General features: G+C 39.2%; 1 protein-coding gene across 8 annotated transcripts in view; it reads right to left on the bottom strand.

The window, feature by feature from the left end:
* Positions 1–259: 259 nt before the first annotated feature.
* CCDC57 (coiled-coil domain containing 57) overlaps positions 260–17,659 on the bottom strand; it is a 36,697-nt gene continuing 19,297 nt past the window's right edge. For 5 of the 8 annotated variants that reach the window (XM_062626408.1, XM_062626405.1, XM_062626407.1 and 2 more), the window contains 5 exons: positions 17,297–17,525; positions 16,518–16,654; positions 9,092–9,214; positions 8,584–8,737; positions 260–2,298 (listed from right to left, as the gene is read on the bottom strand). In XM_062626408.1, coding sequence (XP_062482392.1) covers positions 2,084–2,298; positions 8,584–8,737; positions 9,092–9,214; positions 16,518–16,654; positions 17,297–17,525 — 858 coding nt within the window. In that variant the 3' untranslated portion in view covers positions 260–2,083. The remainder of the gene's footprint in view (positions 2,299–8,583; positions 8,738–9,091; positions 9,215–16,517; positions 16,655–17,296; positions 17,526–17,659) is intronic. The other 3 variants (XM_062626404.1, XM_062626410.1, XM_062626411.1) reach the window with 3 other exon arrangements.

Here is a 17,659-nt window from a genome sequence, read left to right as displayed (position 1 = left end):
AATTAAAGTTGCATTTCTGGCAAGATGTCTGCATGACCAGGCATGCTAGGTTATATGCTGGGGGGGGGGGGGGGGGGGGGCATGTCACACAACCAAAACCCCTCAAAGAAGCAAACAAAATCCTTAAAAACCTCAAAGAAACCTGCACAAAGGCATTCTGAAGTCTGCAGCCCATGAGCTTGTATCCATGATGTAAGGAATGAAGAGCAATATTTTCCAGGATCAGAAGCAGTGTTGCAAAGATTATGGAACAAACTGCTTTATTTTCTAAGGGCATACTGCTTTTAACACCTGTAAATGCACAGACTCTATTAGCACTGAAATATTGTGTATCTCCACACTTGAATATTGAACATGGCATTGGAAAATAAATTGGAAATTATTGAAAAAAAAAATCAGGATTATCTACAGCTATTCAAAACTTTGGAATTGACACATTGTGTTCCAGAATAACCAGAGAGAGCTGTAACTGGTGTGATCTGGGCCAAAATTCCTGCACTTGTTAGAAACCACTATGCTTTGAGCTACAGAAAGAGCTCATTCAGGGACTGGTTCAAGGGAATGCATCATGTTGTTCCGGCTTCTGAACAATGTTAAATGTTGAATCCAGCGACACGATTTTCAAGTAATTAAATGATTTAGAAAGAAGCTCACAAGGTCTCTCAGGCGTCATATTTGCTTGGTAACGTCTCAATGAAATTCACTGTAGATTTAGCATCTGATTATCATATAGCACCTTTGCACTAAAACAAAACATTTTCAGCAGGGAGCAGAAAAACAATTATTAAAATTCTCAAAATAATTACTACCACTTTGCCAGATGCCAAAAAGAGCAGCTGTTTACGAAAAGAACCAGGAAAGCATTTCTAAAAGGAAAAGTGTGACAGGGAAAAAAAACCCAACCCGCTTATGGGTAAGTAGCTCTCTTCATTAATCTTGTTTGGATTTTATATGTTTTTAGCAGCAACTGAGAAATATTATTCACATCAGTGATACCACTCACAGAATCACAAAATCACTTAGTTGGACCTCTTGAGGTCACCTAGTCCAATCCCTCAGCAAAAGAGGGTCAGCGGGAATAGGCTGTCCAGGACTGTGTCTATTTGGTCCACAGATGGACCAAGAGATGGAGAATCCATAACCTCTCTGGGCATCTGTTCCAGTGCTTGACCATCTTCACAGTAAATAAGTTTTTTCTTGCATTTTTAACATGTATTTCCTTTACTTTTAGTAAAGTTCATGTGTAATATCCCAAGTGTAATATCACAGTATAGTGTAATATCACAGTTCAGTATAATAACCCAAGACAGCTCAATATTACTGGAAATGTTACAAAAATACACCAGTTACTTGTTTCAATGTCCTGGCATGTTTATATAGATAACCCTCATTACCTCAACTCATCCAAGTTTTCTTTTAGTTTCATCTGTTGTAAGACTTACATCTTACAATGCTTCTATATGATTCTAAGTGTTGCTAATGAACATGTTTTTCACTACTTTAAACTCTAGACAATCTCTTGTTAAATGAGAATATAATTACTGGTATAACAATATAAGTTTAATTTTGTACTCTTTCATGCTATCTAAATAAATGGAAAAAGCTGCAGAAGATGAGAGAAAATATAGATTCAGGTGCCATCTTTTTAACCTCCCCTTCTTTCAAGTAGAGATAGCTGCACAGGATTAACGGTTGCATTGTTAATTATAAGAAAACTAGTAGGTTGAAGCATCCCACTTCTAAGCTTAAATCACATCTATAGTTTCTCAACAAAATATTTGCTAAAGACCTGCAAGCCCTGCTCAGAAGCACAAGGCTTTACATATGTATTAACTGGGCATTTCTAAATCCATGATGCAAGCATCATTTAACACATATAATTAAAGTAAATCTGTATTAACAAGTAATATACACAGATTAACCCTTTTTGTTCACAGTACGAAACATGGTATTTGTTCTATCTTCTGGCTGCAAACATCCCAACTCAACATAAAGAATTGAAGCTGATATTTAGATTTGATTTACAGATTTCAAAGTAAGTTAATAGCAAGTGTGGATCCAGAACTTGCTGACAACAAAGAAATCAGTCTTTAATATTATAGTTGCGGATTTTTGCCACCTTAGAAGAGATTTTTGGTTTTACGGGATAAGCATAAGAAAAATTCCTGGATTTTAGCTTCTGCTGAGCTTCCAGCCTGGTTCCTCTGATTGTCAAATCTGCAGCTGGCATTTCAAGTTTATCCTTGGCTTTGATATTTTGCTGAGATTCATCAGAATGTGTAACTTCAAGCTCCACTCCTCAAAAAAAGAAAGAAAAATACTTTGTAGTTATGTTCTTATGAGACTGGAAAATTGAAGAGTACTGGTTTATTCTTTTTTTCTAAATATACTGCTGCCAGAGTGCCACACTGTCAAAGTCTTATACTGAGTGAGTAGCAGACCCATTTCTACATCTAGGGCCACAGAACTGTCCATTAGGGCTTGCTATGCTGATGATATCCTGCTCAGTCCTTGTTTCATCTGTACCGGGTTCATTCTCCTTTAGCATCAGACTGCGTAAGAGAGGAGAAGGGAAGACAGCTGGAAGGTTGGCCTAACTACTCAGGTCAAGCACTACCTCTGTGTTGAGATGTTTTTAAACACACAATTTTCACAAGTTTACCCTTGTGAGAGAATATCTATATCCCCCAAAGCAATAACAACACACCAGACAACATGATACAAAGTTAGACCTACCTGTTCCCACATTGTGAAATAGTGATAAAGTAGCTGGCTGCAATAGTTTGATCTGTTTCAAGAAATGAGGAGCAGCCATAAAAGCTGCGGCAAACATGTTTGGGTATGCATGATCCAAAGGGCTCAAAGGCAGTTCTGTGGCTTGACAGAGTTGTACTATCATTTTCTCTTTGGTTTCTTTTTTTTTTTTTTTCTCCTCTCTTCATCTTCTCTCACAGAGGGAGGCATTTACTGTGGAAATTTAAATTTTTGTTGTCTCGAATATCTGTGTATACTACGGAGGACTAAGTCAAAAAGTAACACTTCTGGTTGTGAAGCAGGGAGACTGGTCTTAATACCAATCCGGAGTCCATTCTGCACCCTCTCACTTAATTCTCTGAAAACCACTATCTCCAGCTAACTGAACTTTAGTCTTATCACAGGTTTTGTTAGGTAAAATCAGTGGAATTGGTCAATCACAATATTTACTGTAAGCTATAGGTAATGTTTACAGGTGCTTGGCTCCAGCCACTTAATCCTTATTTTTCAAGGCACTGAGATTTTAACTTTAGATTTCCTATGGAGAGACAAAGCAGACAGCAGAAGTTGATAACAGACTTGCTTAGGATACGCTACAGCATACTGTACTACTTGAATTTCTTTGACCATGACAGGCTTCAATCCCAGGAGCTATTCAATCACAGAGCAAGAATAAAAAGTGCACAAATTGAGAAAGATATTAGTAGGATAAGGCAAATCTTCATAGCCAGCAGAACATGACAGAAAGTCCAGACAAAATTCTATGGAATTAATTAATCTTATTGAGGGTTTATAGCTCTATGCAAAGCTACTATGTTTAATGCTCTAAGCAAAGCACAGCACTGTCAAAACACAACACTTTTCAAAGCAGTTTTTACGTTCAGGCTTTCCTGGAAATAGCTGTTCACTCAAGTGTGTGTAGCCTCTGCAGTGAGTCAGCTTGATGGCGCTTGTTATTGCAGGTAGCCAATGCTTAGGGGACTCGTGCTATTGATGTCGAATCATGTTGTTCAGCTCGCCACCTAGTGGCTACCTACAGATGGAGGTATGAAAGGGGACGCTTGAGCCCATGAAGACCTTTGGGTGTGTTTTTCTGCCTGGGAGAAAGGACTTTAATCATTATAATGCATTACCCTAGACCACTACCACATCTGGGAGATAGCAAAGCAGAATTTCACAACATCAACAGTTTAGAACAGTTCAGGCAGTGGTGTCTGAAAGGTACTGGATACAGCTTCAAAGATAATTTTGCCTCAACAGGAGCCACAGGGATACAGGTAGAGACCTTGTACAAGCAAAGTAAAATTTCCCCAGATGGAAAATTTCGTTTAAAATACTTGTCACTAGATATTTGCTTATGGCTAACAGTGCTTCTAAAGGAGCACCAGCTCAAACAGGTTCCTATTCAGGAGAAGACCATTTAAATGAAGCAAATGTAACTAGGAGATTAGTTAATATTTGTGAAACACTTCAGAGATGATGTTTTATGTAACGCAGAAAAGAAATCATGAGTCTAAATCTGATTGGAGCCCGAATGAAGCCAGAGCCAGAGTGCTCTTTCTGTTTGTTAATATTTTACTAGATTCTTTCTCTAGCCAGCTTTTTACCCACATGGATTGCTCTTAGAACTGTCAGTGATGTCAGAGCTGTTGAAATTCTGTCTAGTGTGGAAACACTTAAGATAACTCTTGATCCATACAGTGTATGGATTTCACATCACAGAGCCTTGCAAGTAACAATGAGAATTACAGTAAAAGATTCCCTATCTAAATTCAAGTAGTAAACCAGAAAAGTTACTTTGCTTCAAAGCAGCTCAATCTCATTCTTTGTTAGTCTACAATGTAAACTCAGATTTATACACCCAGGACTCAGCTGCATCTGTATCTGGGGGTTCTCAAAATGCACAGTGGGACCATCCACCACAACTGGAGACCTCCTCTGGCATGGAAAATACAGAGTTTCATCTACTCCAAAAATGTATGAAACAAGAGGCGAGTGAGGACATTCTAAGTGTAGATACAGCTTGCCTTATGCCCTTATTTGTTCTGTACTGACCCCAGCCTCTGTTGACCTGAGGAGATACAGCTGATCAGGAGCTTTTCACATGGTACCACAAAGCACACTTCACAATATTGGCTACATTCTAACTGCAGTTTACAGTTGAACTTCAATAGGTGATGTTCACCTTTCCTTCCAGAAAAACTAGCAAGTTTCTCCAGTAGGAAGTAGAAACTTGATTAAGCCAAATTATTTGAAGAAAAATAAATTCCAGTTTTCTAAATGTTTTACAAAGCTTCCTCTCCTCTTGTCTAACATTTATTTCTAAAATCAAAACAGGTCCTGTAGCCCACACGTGAATAGAGAAACCTTGCAGCATTTACAGAAGCTATCACATGGTTGTACACGTGTTGTGATTTTCAGAGGAAAGAGTGTAACTTCTCTGAGAAGAAACTTTCTTTTGAGGATGGCCTGTCAACAGCATTCAAGATGCATGTGATACAGATCACCAACTAAAGTCTCCCACCTGCTCTCAACCTCTGGGATAGGACATATAAAAAGGAAAGATACAGATATGTATTTCTTACTAGTAGAGTCTATGCATGTAACACTGACGCGTTTAGTATCAGTGTGGCTTGTACCTGCCTACCTCTGCAGCAGGATCATTTTCTTTCAACAGGCACAGAGCAATAAAAACACCTGAACAAAGAACCTGTGATCCTTGTAAACCCTTTCTTTCTACTTATCTGCAGAATTATCATACAAATTATTAAATCCATCTCATTCCTAAAGTACAAACAAAAAATCAGCAGGTAGGGCAAGGAAAGAGAAATTTTTCATAGCCTTCTGACTGCTTAGAAGCTTCCAAAAGTTCCAAATTCTATGGTGAAATGAATGAAGTATGTAACAGTCCACTTCAGTAAGTCAGTGCTAACGTGCAGTCACAAATACTTTAAGAACCATCAAGTTGTGTCTTATGCTGGAAATACAGCAAATTGCAGGGCTTACTTGACATGCCAGCAATTTCAAGTCCCAGTAGGCTGCTTTGTACATGAAAAACAATTAATGAAGCTGTTTACAGGTTCAGAAAAATCATTCTCACACTACCATTGTTTCTGTTTCACCAGAAATGCCCATAAACCACAACTACTGGTGTGACAGATTTGCAGAGTTGAACTTGTAAAAAATGTTTGAATAAGCAAACTAACTTGTTCCAAAACACTTTTTTGTTACTGAGCTTTCAAGTCTATGTGTGTGTCCCTTGTATCTGGAAGGCCAATACCAAGTCACTCCATCTTAATGACAGTTATACGCACAGTAACCATGGTTTTGATAAATGTATTAAATTCAAGTGAGCGGTTTTAAAAAGGAAATATTTTAATCTTTTTCCATAGCTCAGGCATGAAAAATAAGGCAAGCCTTTGATAAAAATCAGAAGCAGAAATCCTTGAAAAAATCTTATATTCTGAGGTGAGATTCTTCCAAAAAAGATTTTGCTTTCACAATCTTGTTTCTAAAATGCAGAATTCAGTCTAGTAGAATTACGGATACCATTTGGATGGTTTCCTAGAGGAGAAAGCTAAGCAACATAAAAGACTTTTTAAAAGTGCTATTCTTGCAATGCAGTATTTCAGGGCCTGTATGTTTGACCAAGAAGCACCACTCTAGTATTCTTAGGGTAAATCTGGATGCAGAGATCAAATTCAGGTTGTTCTCAGGAAAATATCCCCCCTTATTGATGTTTCACTTGTTTCATGTTGGCAGTATTATCTTTCCACTTTGCTATTCTCTAGATCCCCAAATATCTACAGTATGTTTTGCAATGGTGGCTGGAAATTTCTAGACATTAAGAAACTGATGTCCTTGTAAGGCTGCCAGTGGTGTTGCATCACTTACCAGCAGCATGAAACTGCATGACACTATCAGTAATGTTTCAAAGACATCCTTTTGCTTATCCTGTCAATATAGGCCTGACCTGAAATACTCTTCCTATTACAGTCCCACAGAAAAGCACATGAATCATGACTGCCAGCACTACGTCCATTCCAGTCCTACAGGTCTGTCAATGCACGTTACTTTGCCCCTGCAATGAACTGCTGCTGTGAATAAATACACTTATAATCCATTCTTCATTTTGAAAGAGCTTTTAAATATTTTTTTTCTTGTATGCTGCTAAAGATGGTTCGTTGCATCCATACACTGGTTTAAAACTAGATTCAGTGTAGGTTGGAAAGAACCTCTGGGTGAAATGTCACAGTGCTTATGACTCCCTGCTCAGAATGCATCTTGGCACACTTGCGTCCCTTGCCTCTTTTCACTGTCCATCTCAGAGTCTAGCTTTGTTGTCTCAAAATCCCTCACTGGGTAGTTAAAAAGCAGCAATCGGGCCACCCACTGTCTCTTTTTCACACTGAATAACCCAGCTTTTCTCAAGTAACATGTGTTTCAGCACTGTAGCCATCTTAGACACTCTTCACTAAACCCTAGTTCATCAGTCCTTTGTGCCAGAGTCCAAAATGGGACGCAGTTCTCCAGATGTGGCCTCACAAGTACTGAATAGAAGGGAACAAATCACTTCCCTTAACCCACTGGTTGTATCCTTGCTCCTGCACTCTGGTTAATGGCACTTGAGTATCTATGTTATGTTAACAGGTCACTATTAATATGAAGCTCATTTGAAAGTTATTAAATGGCTGACATATAACCCCAAAGCTGCCATCAGATCTCAGGAATAATGATGATGATAAAAAATATCAAAACAAAAAACCCCAAACAATTCACACATGCCCCACAGCACTGTAAGAAACAACTTATTGAATGCTGTGTCTCTTACGAAAAAATGAAAGTCACCTGTACTTGGAACATTCTGGAGAAATGTTTATCCATCTGTTTATAAAGACCTTTAATAAGAAAGAGTCCACAATACTTCTGGGGAACACTTCATTATTAGCCATCCTTTAAGTTTTTCCAGTATTATAATTTAAGGCCATTACTTTTTGTCCCATCCACAGGAGTTTTCCAAAGTTTTGCTGATGATGAATTACTTCATGAACATGCCAAAAGTTTGGGAGACATGAGAGTCACCTGCAATACACTACTTAAGATAATGACTACCAATAAAAAGTTTCCTTTCCATTTGCCTGTGAAAAAGCTACAGTTTACTGCACATACCTTAAAAGTGGCACTTCTGCTAAAATTCCCTATTGGACTATACAATTCTAGTGAATAACAATGCCTAGCTCACTGTGTGTCCACAGCATATACCACATTATGCCCACGATCTCACCTTTGGCCTTTGGGTCTTAGCATACTAAGCAGTGTTGTAGCTATTAACATGACACAAAAATAATGATTGAGCAAGGATTTGCCAAATTACAATTTGATCCATCAGTCACTTGGCAACAAACAAAGCGTGCAGTTCTCAGACAGATGCTTTCATATCTGCCCCAGATAAGTTTTAGACTTTATCAAAACAGAAGAATATTTGCATTTTCCAGGAGTATTTAATAAAAGGGGTGAAGTATTTGCAACAATGGCATTAAAACCATTGAGAGATACATATGTGTTCCTCTTAATTCTTACTACTGCTTGCAACTGTAAAATTCACTTCAAGTAAACTCATTAGATCTTCAGATTCTGATTACAGGACTGTAACAACAGTAGCAGTCATGTAAAAATTTTGTGGAAGGTGGCAGAATCTGCTACCGTACTTCCATTATTCTGGAAGAGTCAAGTACTGTTAATTACTTTATAAAACATTCTTAGGTTGGTGACTGTTCTAGGGACTGCGAACAGAGGAGCTTGATCCCTTTTCTAAAGTTTGCCACATACCTTGACAGAAATTATGTGCTCTAGATGAAGAAAGCTGGACCTGCAGGGCTTGACTAGGACTCTGCCTGGGTGGCTGACTTTGAACAATCTTTAAGAATGTATCTGCCTTTTGTTGCTTTGGCCCATGATTTTCAATGGACAAATCTAGTTGAACCTGTTCAAATTCAAACACACTCTCACAGAGATGCATACTTTTCATGTCAAATACATGTGAAAATTGGCATCTTGGTCTTGGGAAGATAGAAAGTTTCAGCAAGAGGCAAGTCAAAAGAAAATTATTATTTTTAATTTTGAAAGTTCGTACAAGAAGATTAATTACGACATCATGAAAGTGACTGAGAAACCCACGTTTAGTAAGTGTTAACAAATACTATTTTCTACAGGAACAATGCATAATTAAAAAAAAAAAGCATATATTTTTAAGTCTTCCAGGAGATGACTGCTGAACAAATGCAATTGAAAATTCCAACTGAAGGCAAATTACACTGATGATAAAACTACACTGTACCTCAGTGGATGGTAATATCATCTTTTCCCCACATCCGCTTGGAGCTTCTTCATCCTTTAAGCGAGAGCAGACAATTAGAGAAGATATCCTTGAGGGATGCTGTTGCTTTGCATACTGCAGCTCCTAATATGAAATATTACATCAAGACAAGTAATCCATGGTCTCTAAAAATAATACATCTATAGCTCAGTTTACTGTTACACTGCTAGATTTAAAATAATCAGTCATATAAAAAATAATATTTTATATATATTTTTATATATATAAATAATATATATATTATTTATATAATAAATAAATAAAATAATCAGTCAAATAATATTAAACAGAATTATTTTCCATTTAGATTAACATGGCCAAACTACCTTCCTAATAAACCTCTTACTAGATCTGTTAAAAATCTACATTTCTTGCTGCTGTCACTGTCATCCTGCTTGTTACTCAAGTTTACATTGCCACTCTTCCTTTTGTGACTGAGGGTCACTTCCCCTTTTTGTCTTTTCCAGTGATTAAAATACAGACAAAAATTCCAAAGGAAGTCCTAAAAACCCCATAAATAATATAAATCAGCTATGGAGAAGAAACTTGTAAGCAAGCAAAATACCCTAATTCACCAACTTTCAACATGGTGTCCCTCAGGGATCGGTGTTGGGACTGGTCTTGTTCAACATCTTCGTCGCTGACATGGACAGTGGGATTGAGTGTGCCCTCAGCAACTTTGCCGATGACACCAAGCTGTGTGGTTCGGTTGATACGCTGGAGGGAAGGAATGCCATCCAGAGGGACCTCAACACGCTTGTGAGGTGGGCTGATGTCAACCACACCATGCCAAGTGCAAGGTCCTACACCTGGGTTGGAGTAATCCCAGGCCCAGCTACAGGTTGGGCAGAGAAGAGATTCAGAGCAGCCCTGTGGAGAAGGACTTGGGGGTGCTGGTCAATGAGAAAATGAACATGAGCCGGCTGCAGTGTGCGCTTGCAGCCCAGAAACCCCTGTACCCTGGGCTACATGAAAAGGAGTGTGACCAGCAGGTCGAAGGAGGTGATCCCGCCCCTCTACTCTGCTCTCGTGAGACCTCACCTGGATCACTGTGTGCAGTTTTGGTGTCCTCAACATAAAAAGGCCATGGAACTGTTGGAACAAGTCCAGAGGAAGCCACGAGGATGATCAGGGGACTGGAGCACCTCCCATATGAAGACAGGCTGAGAAAGCTGGGGCTGTTCAGCCTGAAGAAGAGAAGGCTGCGTGGAGACCTCATAGCAGCCTTCCAGTACCTGAAGGGGGGCTATAGGAATGCTGGGGAGGGACTCTTCATTAGGGACTGTAGTGACAGGACAAGGGGTAACGGGTTAAAACTTAAACAGGGGAAGTTTAGATTTGATATAAGGAGGAAATTGTTTCCTGTTAGGGTGGTGAGGCACTGGAATGGGTTGTCCAGGGAGGCTGTGAATGCTCCATCCCTGGCAGTGTTCAAGACCAGGTTGGATGAGGCCTTGGGAGATATGGTTTAGTGGGAGGTGCCCCTGCCCTTGGCAGGGAGGAGCGGAACTGGACGATCTTAAGGTCCTTACCAACCCTAACTATTCTATGATTCTATTCTATCATTCTATGAAGCAATTAAAGTAAGATTTGGAATTTTACAAGAGGTTTAAGATCTCCTTCAGCCTTGTCAAAGAAGATGAAAATAAACATCAGTCTTTTGATATATATTTCAAACTAAAGAGAAGCAGAAAACTGGAGCCCATCATACAAAGTAACTGACACTGAAATTCCTGAAGGTATGACAGTAATAAATTCTGGTTTTGGTAAGGATGATGATCTTGAACATAAGAGCAAACATAGCTTGGCTAGTAAGTGTGATTACCTAGAAGGAAAAACACCGAAAACGATGTTTGGAAGCTCAACCTGGATCTCAGCTTCAGAGCAGGAGCTGAAGCCTCAGCAGGTATCTTGTAGGTAAAGAGCAGCCTGGAATGAGAATACTGCAGATGAACAGCTTGGATATAAAAAGGGCTACCCTTTATAGCCTGGACAAGTTCCAGCAGAAACAGAGATAATACCAAAGGTTCCAGAGCTGGAAAGATCCTCAATTATAGCCACTTCAACCATGACTTCCAAACAACCCATGAGCTGAAGAGGTTGGAATTCTACTCCTGGAGTTTAGCACACCATCTGGAAATTCAACAGTCAAATGCTACCTCTGCAAGAGCCATGGACACATTGCATTTTTAGAATCTATTTATTCTTACAAAAGCAAGAACAATCTTCAATGATTTTAAAAAGAACATGAGAGACACACTATGTCAAAAAAACAGCAGACACAGTACTTAGCTCATTAAAAATAAGGCAAGACTGGGATGGATGGGCAATGAATATTTATTTGTCTCAATTTAAAAGTCATCTAAATTCTAAGATGACTTGGGAAATAAAGAAAAATTAAAGAGGTGGAAAATGAAACAAAAATTATTAACACCCCCCCCCCCAAAAAAAAAAAAAAAGAAAGCAAACAAAAAACCAAGAAACCAACCAAAAAAAAAAAGAGGGTTTTGAATTGTGGCAATTTTGCCCACATCTGGAAATCATTTTTACATATGATTTGCATAAGCATTTAGCTAATCGTTTTCAGACTCAATCCAAGCAGCGCACAGATGAAACAAGCAGGCTACAAAAAGTCTACTCAAATGCTTTGCTGGACCCTAATCTTTGAAAAATTTATTCCCAGTGTTAAGTGTTTAATAGCTTAAGAAAGAGTTCAGTGAACTGAAAGTTCAAGTGAACAAGGATACCAGGCTTGTGACTTTAAATTAGTAAAATGTTCACAAGCATCCTGAACAAGTTACACATCCACAAGCACACTGAGGCATTCCACAGTAAATCCACCTGTTGGCAGACCACTTTCCAGGCTTCCAGCATACTAACAGCTGCCCCACCTATTTCCTTCTGAATCCCTGAAAAAGGGAGATCAGAATCATATGCTCAGGACTGTTGTCTAGGACTGGAGCTGACTTTTTCACTTTGGAATTTTGCAAGAGCCTTAAGATCTGCTGCTCCAGAAGTAGCCAATACTACTGTCCCATAATACATACCACTGATCTGCCAGCAAAGGGCATTTATTTAATGCGCCCTGATCCTTTCCTCTAAGGACCTTCCTCACGCTACAAGATGCTAATACTTATTGTAACAGTGCTGCTGTGATAGCTCTTGATCAGGTCCTCAGATGGTCAAAAAAAGAGTTGCAAAATAGTGCTGCATTCCCAGATCTGTTCTTACAGAGCTCATATGCTTTGAGCATTCCCAGTCTTGGAAGCCAGATGGCTTTCACTATGATATTTACTGACTAGCATCTTTGAAGCCTTCCATAACACTTCTGATTTAAAAAGAATTTGATTAGGTAAATTGGGTAAAATATACCAGATTATCCAGCTTGCACTGCACTTATCTGACCTATTACAGTCTTGAGTTTCTGTTATCTTAGACTATCTGCTATATCTAAGGATGAATAAGTCTCCATTAGCTCTGTAAGGGTACAGCAGATGGCATTCTCAGTTCATCGCTGTCTGCTGGATGGTTTACAATGTTTGCTCACACCACAACCTTTAAAACTTCTTCACTGACTAATGGGCAGTAAAGAAGAACAGGGGCTTATTTTCACTCAAGCAATATGCTCAAATTTGGTTCTAACTAGCTCTGACAGCATAGCATTTTGGACTTCAGGCAACCTTTCTCTATCAAACAGGAGTGCCCTTCCTGTTGGTTGTCTTCTGCCAGGAAGAAGCTAAGAGAAATTCAAGCACCTGTGGTAGGATCTCAAACTCAAGAGTTCTTCCCTGCCAGGTTTCCTTAGAACATATTCCATAATGTTGCCATAGATTCTATCTGATAGATTCACCTTAGCCAAGAAACATGTACCAATTTTCTTCCCAAAATAATATGCCTTTCCCGGCTGAAATGCTGCTGCATACTTTGGATGCTTGGAGAGCCTTTTCTTTTCATATTCAAACAGGCATCACCTGTTTTTACTACTCTTCATTATCCAAGAGAACAGCAATCTTGTGCAGAAGCTGGATAACTGTCTGCCTAAAGACCTAAGAGCAGAACACTGAACTTGACCTTGAGAGCACTTGCTCTCAAATTTAATTGCTGGATGACCTCTGCATTTCAACTTTCTGCACTATTTTCTAAAATCTAGAATCTGACCCAGAAGTTTGTGTCATTAGTGCAGCTAAGAGCCCTCATGGCTAATCTGCAGCACCATGTTAATCCACAGGAAAAAATACCAAACATTTATTTTCAGCAGAGCTGAACTGCAAACTGAAAGTGTGTCATCCCAGACATGCAGCTGGTTAAATTAGCACCATCTGAGTTCCTTAATCTTAATTTACCTAATTAATAGCATTTATTCTAAGCAACTAGAGGTTAATATATTTTTTTCTTTAACACCATTTTTAACTGTAAGAAAAATCAAATATTCATTAGAACTTACTTCCACTGGGTCTTCTATGAAACCCACTTTTGTAATTCAAACTGTCAGGCCAGATGGCTCATATTCTTTGTAATACACTTAAGACAACCAGATAACATCTACAGAAATCAGTGATAATTTCAGGCTCAAAAAAAGCCCAAACCAAACAACAGGATGGCATGCTCGAAACAAGTATGTAGTTATTCTTTCTTATTTTTTTTAGAATGTGTCTAGATGTAAAAATGCTTAAGATGCTTTTCAAATGGGTTCTGATGGCAAAATCTTCAAGTGACTGACAGTTGCGATTTCTTAGTGCAACCTGACAACATGATAGGATTATCTCCTGTGTAGTTTCATATTATCACAGATATCTTAGTATGTAAAAAGAGAAACATGAAACTTCAATCTCCTATACATTCCTGGATGAGTAATTCACAAAAAGGCTCTCAATCTGTGCTTGATTTCAGTTAAGAGAAATAAGACTGCATAAAGAAAGAATTAAAAACAAACAGGATCGTCCAGAGGAAATAAGCTTTAATTCAGCTGAGTTTTCCCCAAAGGCAGAGGAGATTGCAGCTTCAATCTAATAGGCTGACTTCTTGGAAAGCGGCTCAGGAGAAACACAGGAAACCTGGTAGACTACAAGTTGAACATGATGCAGCAATGCATTTGTGAGGCTTCTGGCTAACAGCATCCTGGGCTGCGTCAGGAAAAGCACTGCCAGCAGGCCAAGGGAGGTGATTACTTCCTTCTACCAAGCACTGGTGCAACCACATTTAGAGTATTGTGTTCACTTTTGGGCTCCCCAGTACCAGACATAGAGATACAGGAGCAAGTCCAACAAAGAGCCACAAAGATGAGCAGTGAATTGGAGCATCTGACATACTAGGAGAGGATAGGGAAGTTGGCCTTCTTTAGCCTCCAGAAGAGAGAGGGCAGGAGTGATCTTTACAACACGTATAAGCACTTGATGCAGATGGTGGGAGGAAGTAAAGATGACTAAGGCAGACTTTTCTTAGTGATGTACAGTGGAAGACCAAGAGGCAATGGGCAGAAGCTCAAGTACAGGACACTGTTTAAGGATAAGGGGAGAAAAACCAAAAACAACCACCAAACCCAAACCAAAAAACCAAACTCTAACCTTCTTTACTGGGAGGGTGATCAAACACTGGAACAAGCTGCCCAGAGATGTTCCCAGAGGAAGTATTTCCCCAGCTGAACTTGGTTAATAATTCTACTGGAGTTTCATACATTGGAGCAACAACCTCACTTTTTCTGAAAGAACATTCTTTACTGCTCTCAAAACTACAACAATCAGCTGCTTTGACTCAATCCTCACAGGAACAAATCAGCTGATCAAGTAAGTAAAGTACATAGTGAAATCCTGATTATTGAAGTTACTGGGAAATCTGCCACTAACTACTAAGGGAGTAAGGATTTATCCATTTGTCTCTCTGATGAAAGCTGCAATTTATCCATTAAAAAGTTGTATTCTAATTACAAAAGATAAGAGATCGGTTAATTACATAGCCTGCTTTCATAGATGGAAAATGTGCTATTACAATAATGTGGACAAGGGTGCTTTAAAATCCCACCACTGTGGACATTTAAAAATGTGCTGATTAATCAATTTCAAGTTTATCTTAGAACCCACTACAAATCCTTCAAATGGTTACCTTACTTATTTAAAGCTAAGCTTTATGAAACTAATGCTTGTAATTCAGGATTGCATTTATGCTGCATTAACCAAGTGTTTCTGAAATTCCTTGGATGAAAATCATGCTTAAAAAAGTTAATTTTGGAGTCCCAACTATAACCCTTTAAGTAAATGAGATAGCAACTGCCTAGCAACCAGTCACCAATGGTGTTTCCCAGGGCTCAATTTTAGAGCCAGTTCTCTTCAATGTTTTTATCAGTAACCTGAACACAGGAATCGAGTGCACACTAAGCAAGTTTGCCAATGGTACTAAACTAGGAGGACTTGCTGATTCCCTTCAAGATAGAGAGACCTTACAGAGAGATCTCGATAGACTGCAGCACTTGGCAATCACCAGCTATATGAAATTTAAGAAGAGGAAATGCTGAATTCTGCACCTGGAATTACCAGTGTAATCCTGGATGTCTGTATACACTGGGAGACAAGAGGCTGGAAAGCAGCCCTGCAGAAAGGGATCTGAGGGTTCTGGTTGATGGCAAACTCAGTATGAGTCAATGGTGTACCCTGGTGGCCAAAAGGGCCAACCATATCTTGGGGTGCAATGGGCACAGTACAGCCTGGTCAAAGGAGAGATTATCCTGCTATACCTAGCATCAGTGTGGCCTCCCTTTGAGTACTGTGTGCAGTTTTGAACTCCACGAGGAGTACATAGAAATATTAGAATGTGTCCAAAGGAGGGGAACAAAGGTGGTGAAAGGACTAGAAGGTAAGATTTCTAAGGAGCAGCTGAGGATACTTGGCTTGCTCAGCTTGGAAAAAAGAAGACTGAGGAATACCTCACTGCTGTCTACAACCTCATCATGAGGGGGAGCAGAGAGGGAGGTGCTGATCTCTTCCTTCTGGTGTCTGTGCTGGGATGCAAGGGAATGGCTTAAAGCTTCATGCAGGCTGCATATTAGTCCCAAGTTCTTCCTTGAGAAGTGTGGTCAAGCACTAGAACAAGGTCCCCAAGGACTGGTCACGATCCCAAACCTGTCAATGTTCAAGAAGCATTTGGACAATCCTCTTAGATACAAGTTTTAAATTCTAGGTTGCCCTGTGTGGAGCCAGGACTAAAAGATCACCATGGGTCCCTTCCAGCTCAGGATATTCTATGATTCTATGAAATCTTCTAAGGTACCAAAGGAAAATCTGAGCTAAAGTCAGTAAAAGATATTTAAATACAGAATTTTAAGGAAAGTTCTATTCATGGAATTACAACTGGCTTAACTGCTCATTATCACTAGATTTAAAGAGCATATTATTACCTGTGTTGTAAGCCTGTGCTGTAGATGCTTTAAAGCTGATAGCTGACACTGTATTCTTTTGACAAGCTCTCTTGGAAAAAGGCTACCAGATACAACACAAACTGTGCAGCACTTAGAGCTAACAGGATGCAAAAGTCCTATAAAGGAGAGAAAATACTAAGGAAGACATTCTCTGTTGTTGTCATCAATACTACATTCCCAGCCTATGTTTATAGTGGATATCAGTGAAACACAATACACGCCTTCTCATTGCAGACGGAATCAATGCTATACAGAAATGGGCCTTGTGTTTTTCTCCTTTGCTTCTTTGCCAGAGCAATGGTTGAATGGAACTTAAATGTCCACAGTGAAATCTTCTTACATTATGTATACTCTTGATTCAAGTTTACTCTATAGTAAGCTTATTCTACTTTCTTTTCCACTTTCATGAAGCATTAGTTTTTATTCCAAGGGATAAACTACTTCTTTTCTGCTCTTGAAAGAAGTCTTAATTCAACTTCTATTTCCCACACTGACATCTGAGCACCAGGGAGTCCTTCATCTAAGATGCTCATCAGCAAAAGTTACTGCCTACAGGCTCTTATTGTTCTGTGCTAGTACCTCCTATCACAGAATGGTCCTTCTTGCAACAATTAGCACCACAGTCTCACAGAAATTATACCGATCAAGAATCAGTCAGGTCCAGCACTTTGTCTTCATATTAAAGCTCAAAGGATGAACTGATTCCCAGGTTTTATTCTAAATACATAAGCTTGCACTCTTCTGTAGAATAAATTTACCTTCCTTTAATACTGTTCTGAGTTCTGCCCTGAGTCCATTTCCTATTTCAATCAGCTGCTGCTTCTCCTCACTCAGAATAGAAATTTGTCTTGCTGCTTCCTGCAGTTTATTTTGCACTCCTTGTAGAGTGCCGCTGACACCATACCAAAGACCGACACCAGGACCTATGTCAGGAAACTGTAGCTCAAGATCTACCATCTTTTGTTCAATAACTTCGGCTTTTGGCCCCTGGAAAAAGACAGATAGTGTTTATAATGAATATTTTGATACTGAAGTCCGTAGGTTTAGAAATTTCTACAAGCACACACTAGAAGCCAGTTGAAGAAAAAGTGTAAAGTTGAAATCTATAGGCATTTTTGAGG

The sequence above is a fragment of the Pezoporus occidentalis genome, unplaced genomic scaffold (genome assembly GCF_034315485.1).
Source record: "Pezoporus occidentalis ecotype Australia unplaced genomic scaffold, CSIRO_AGI_Poc_V1 ctg292, whole genome shotgun sequence".
Classification (NCBI taxonomy): domain Eukaryota; kingdom Metazoa; phylum Chordata; class Aves; order Psittaciformes; family Psittacidae; genus Pezoporus; species Pezoporus occidentalis.
Note: the sequence above shows the minus strand (reverse complement) of the source record. Positions and strands in the feature narration are given on the sequence as shown.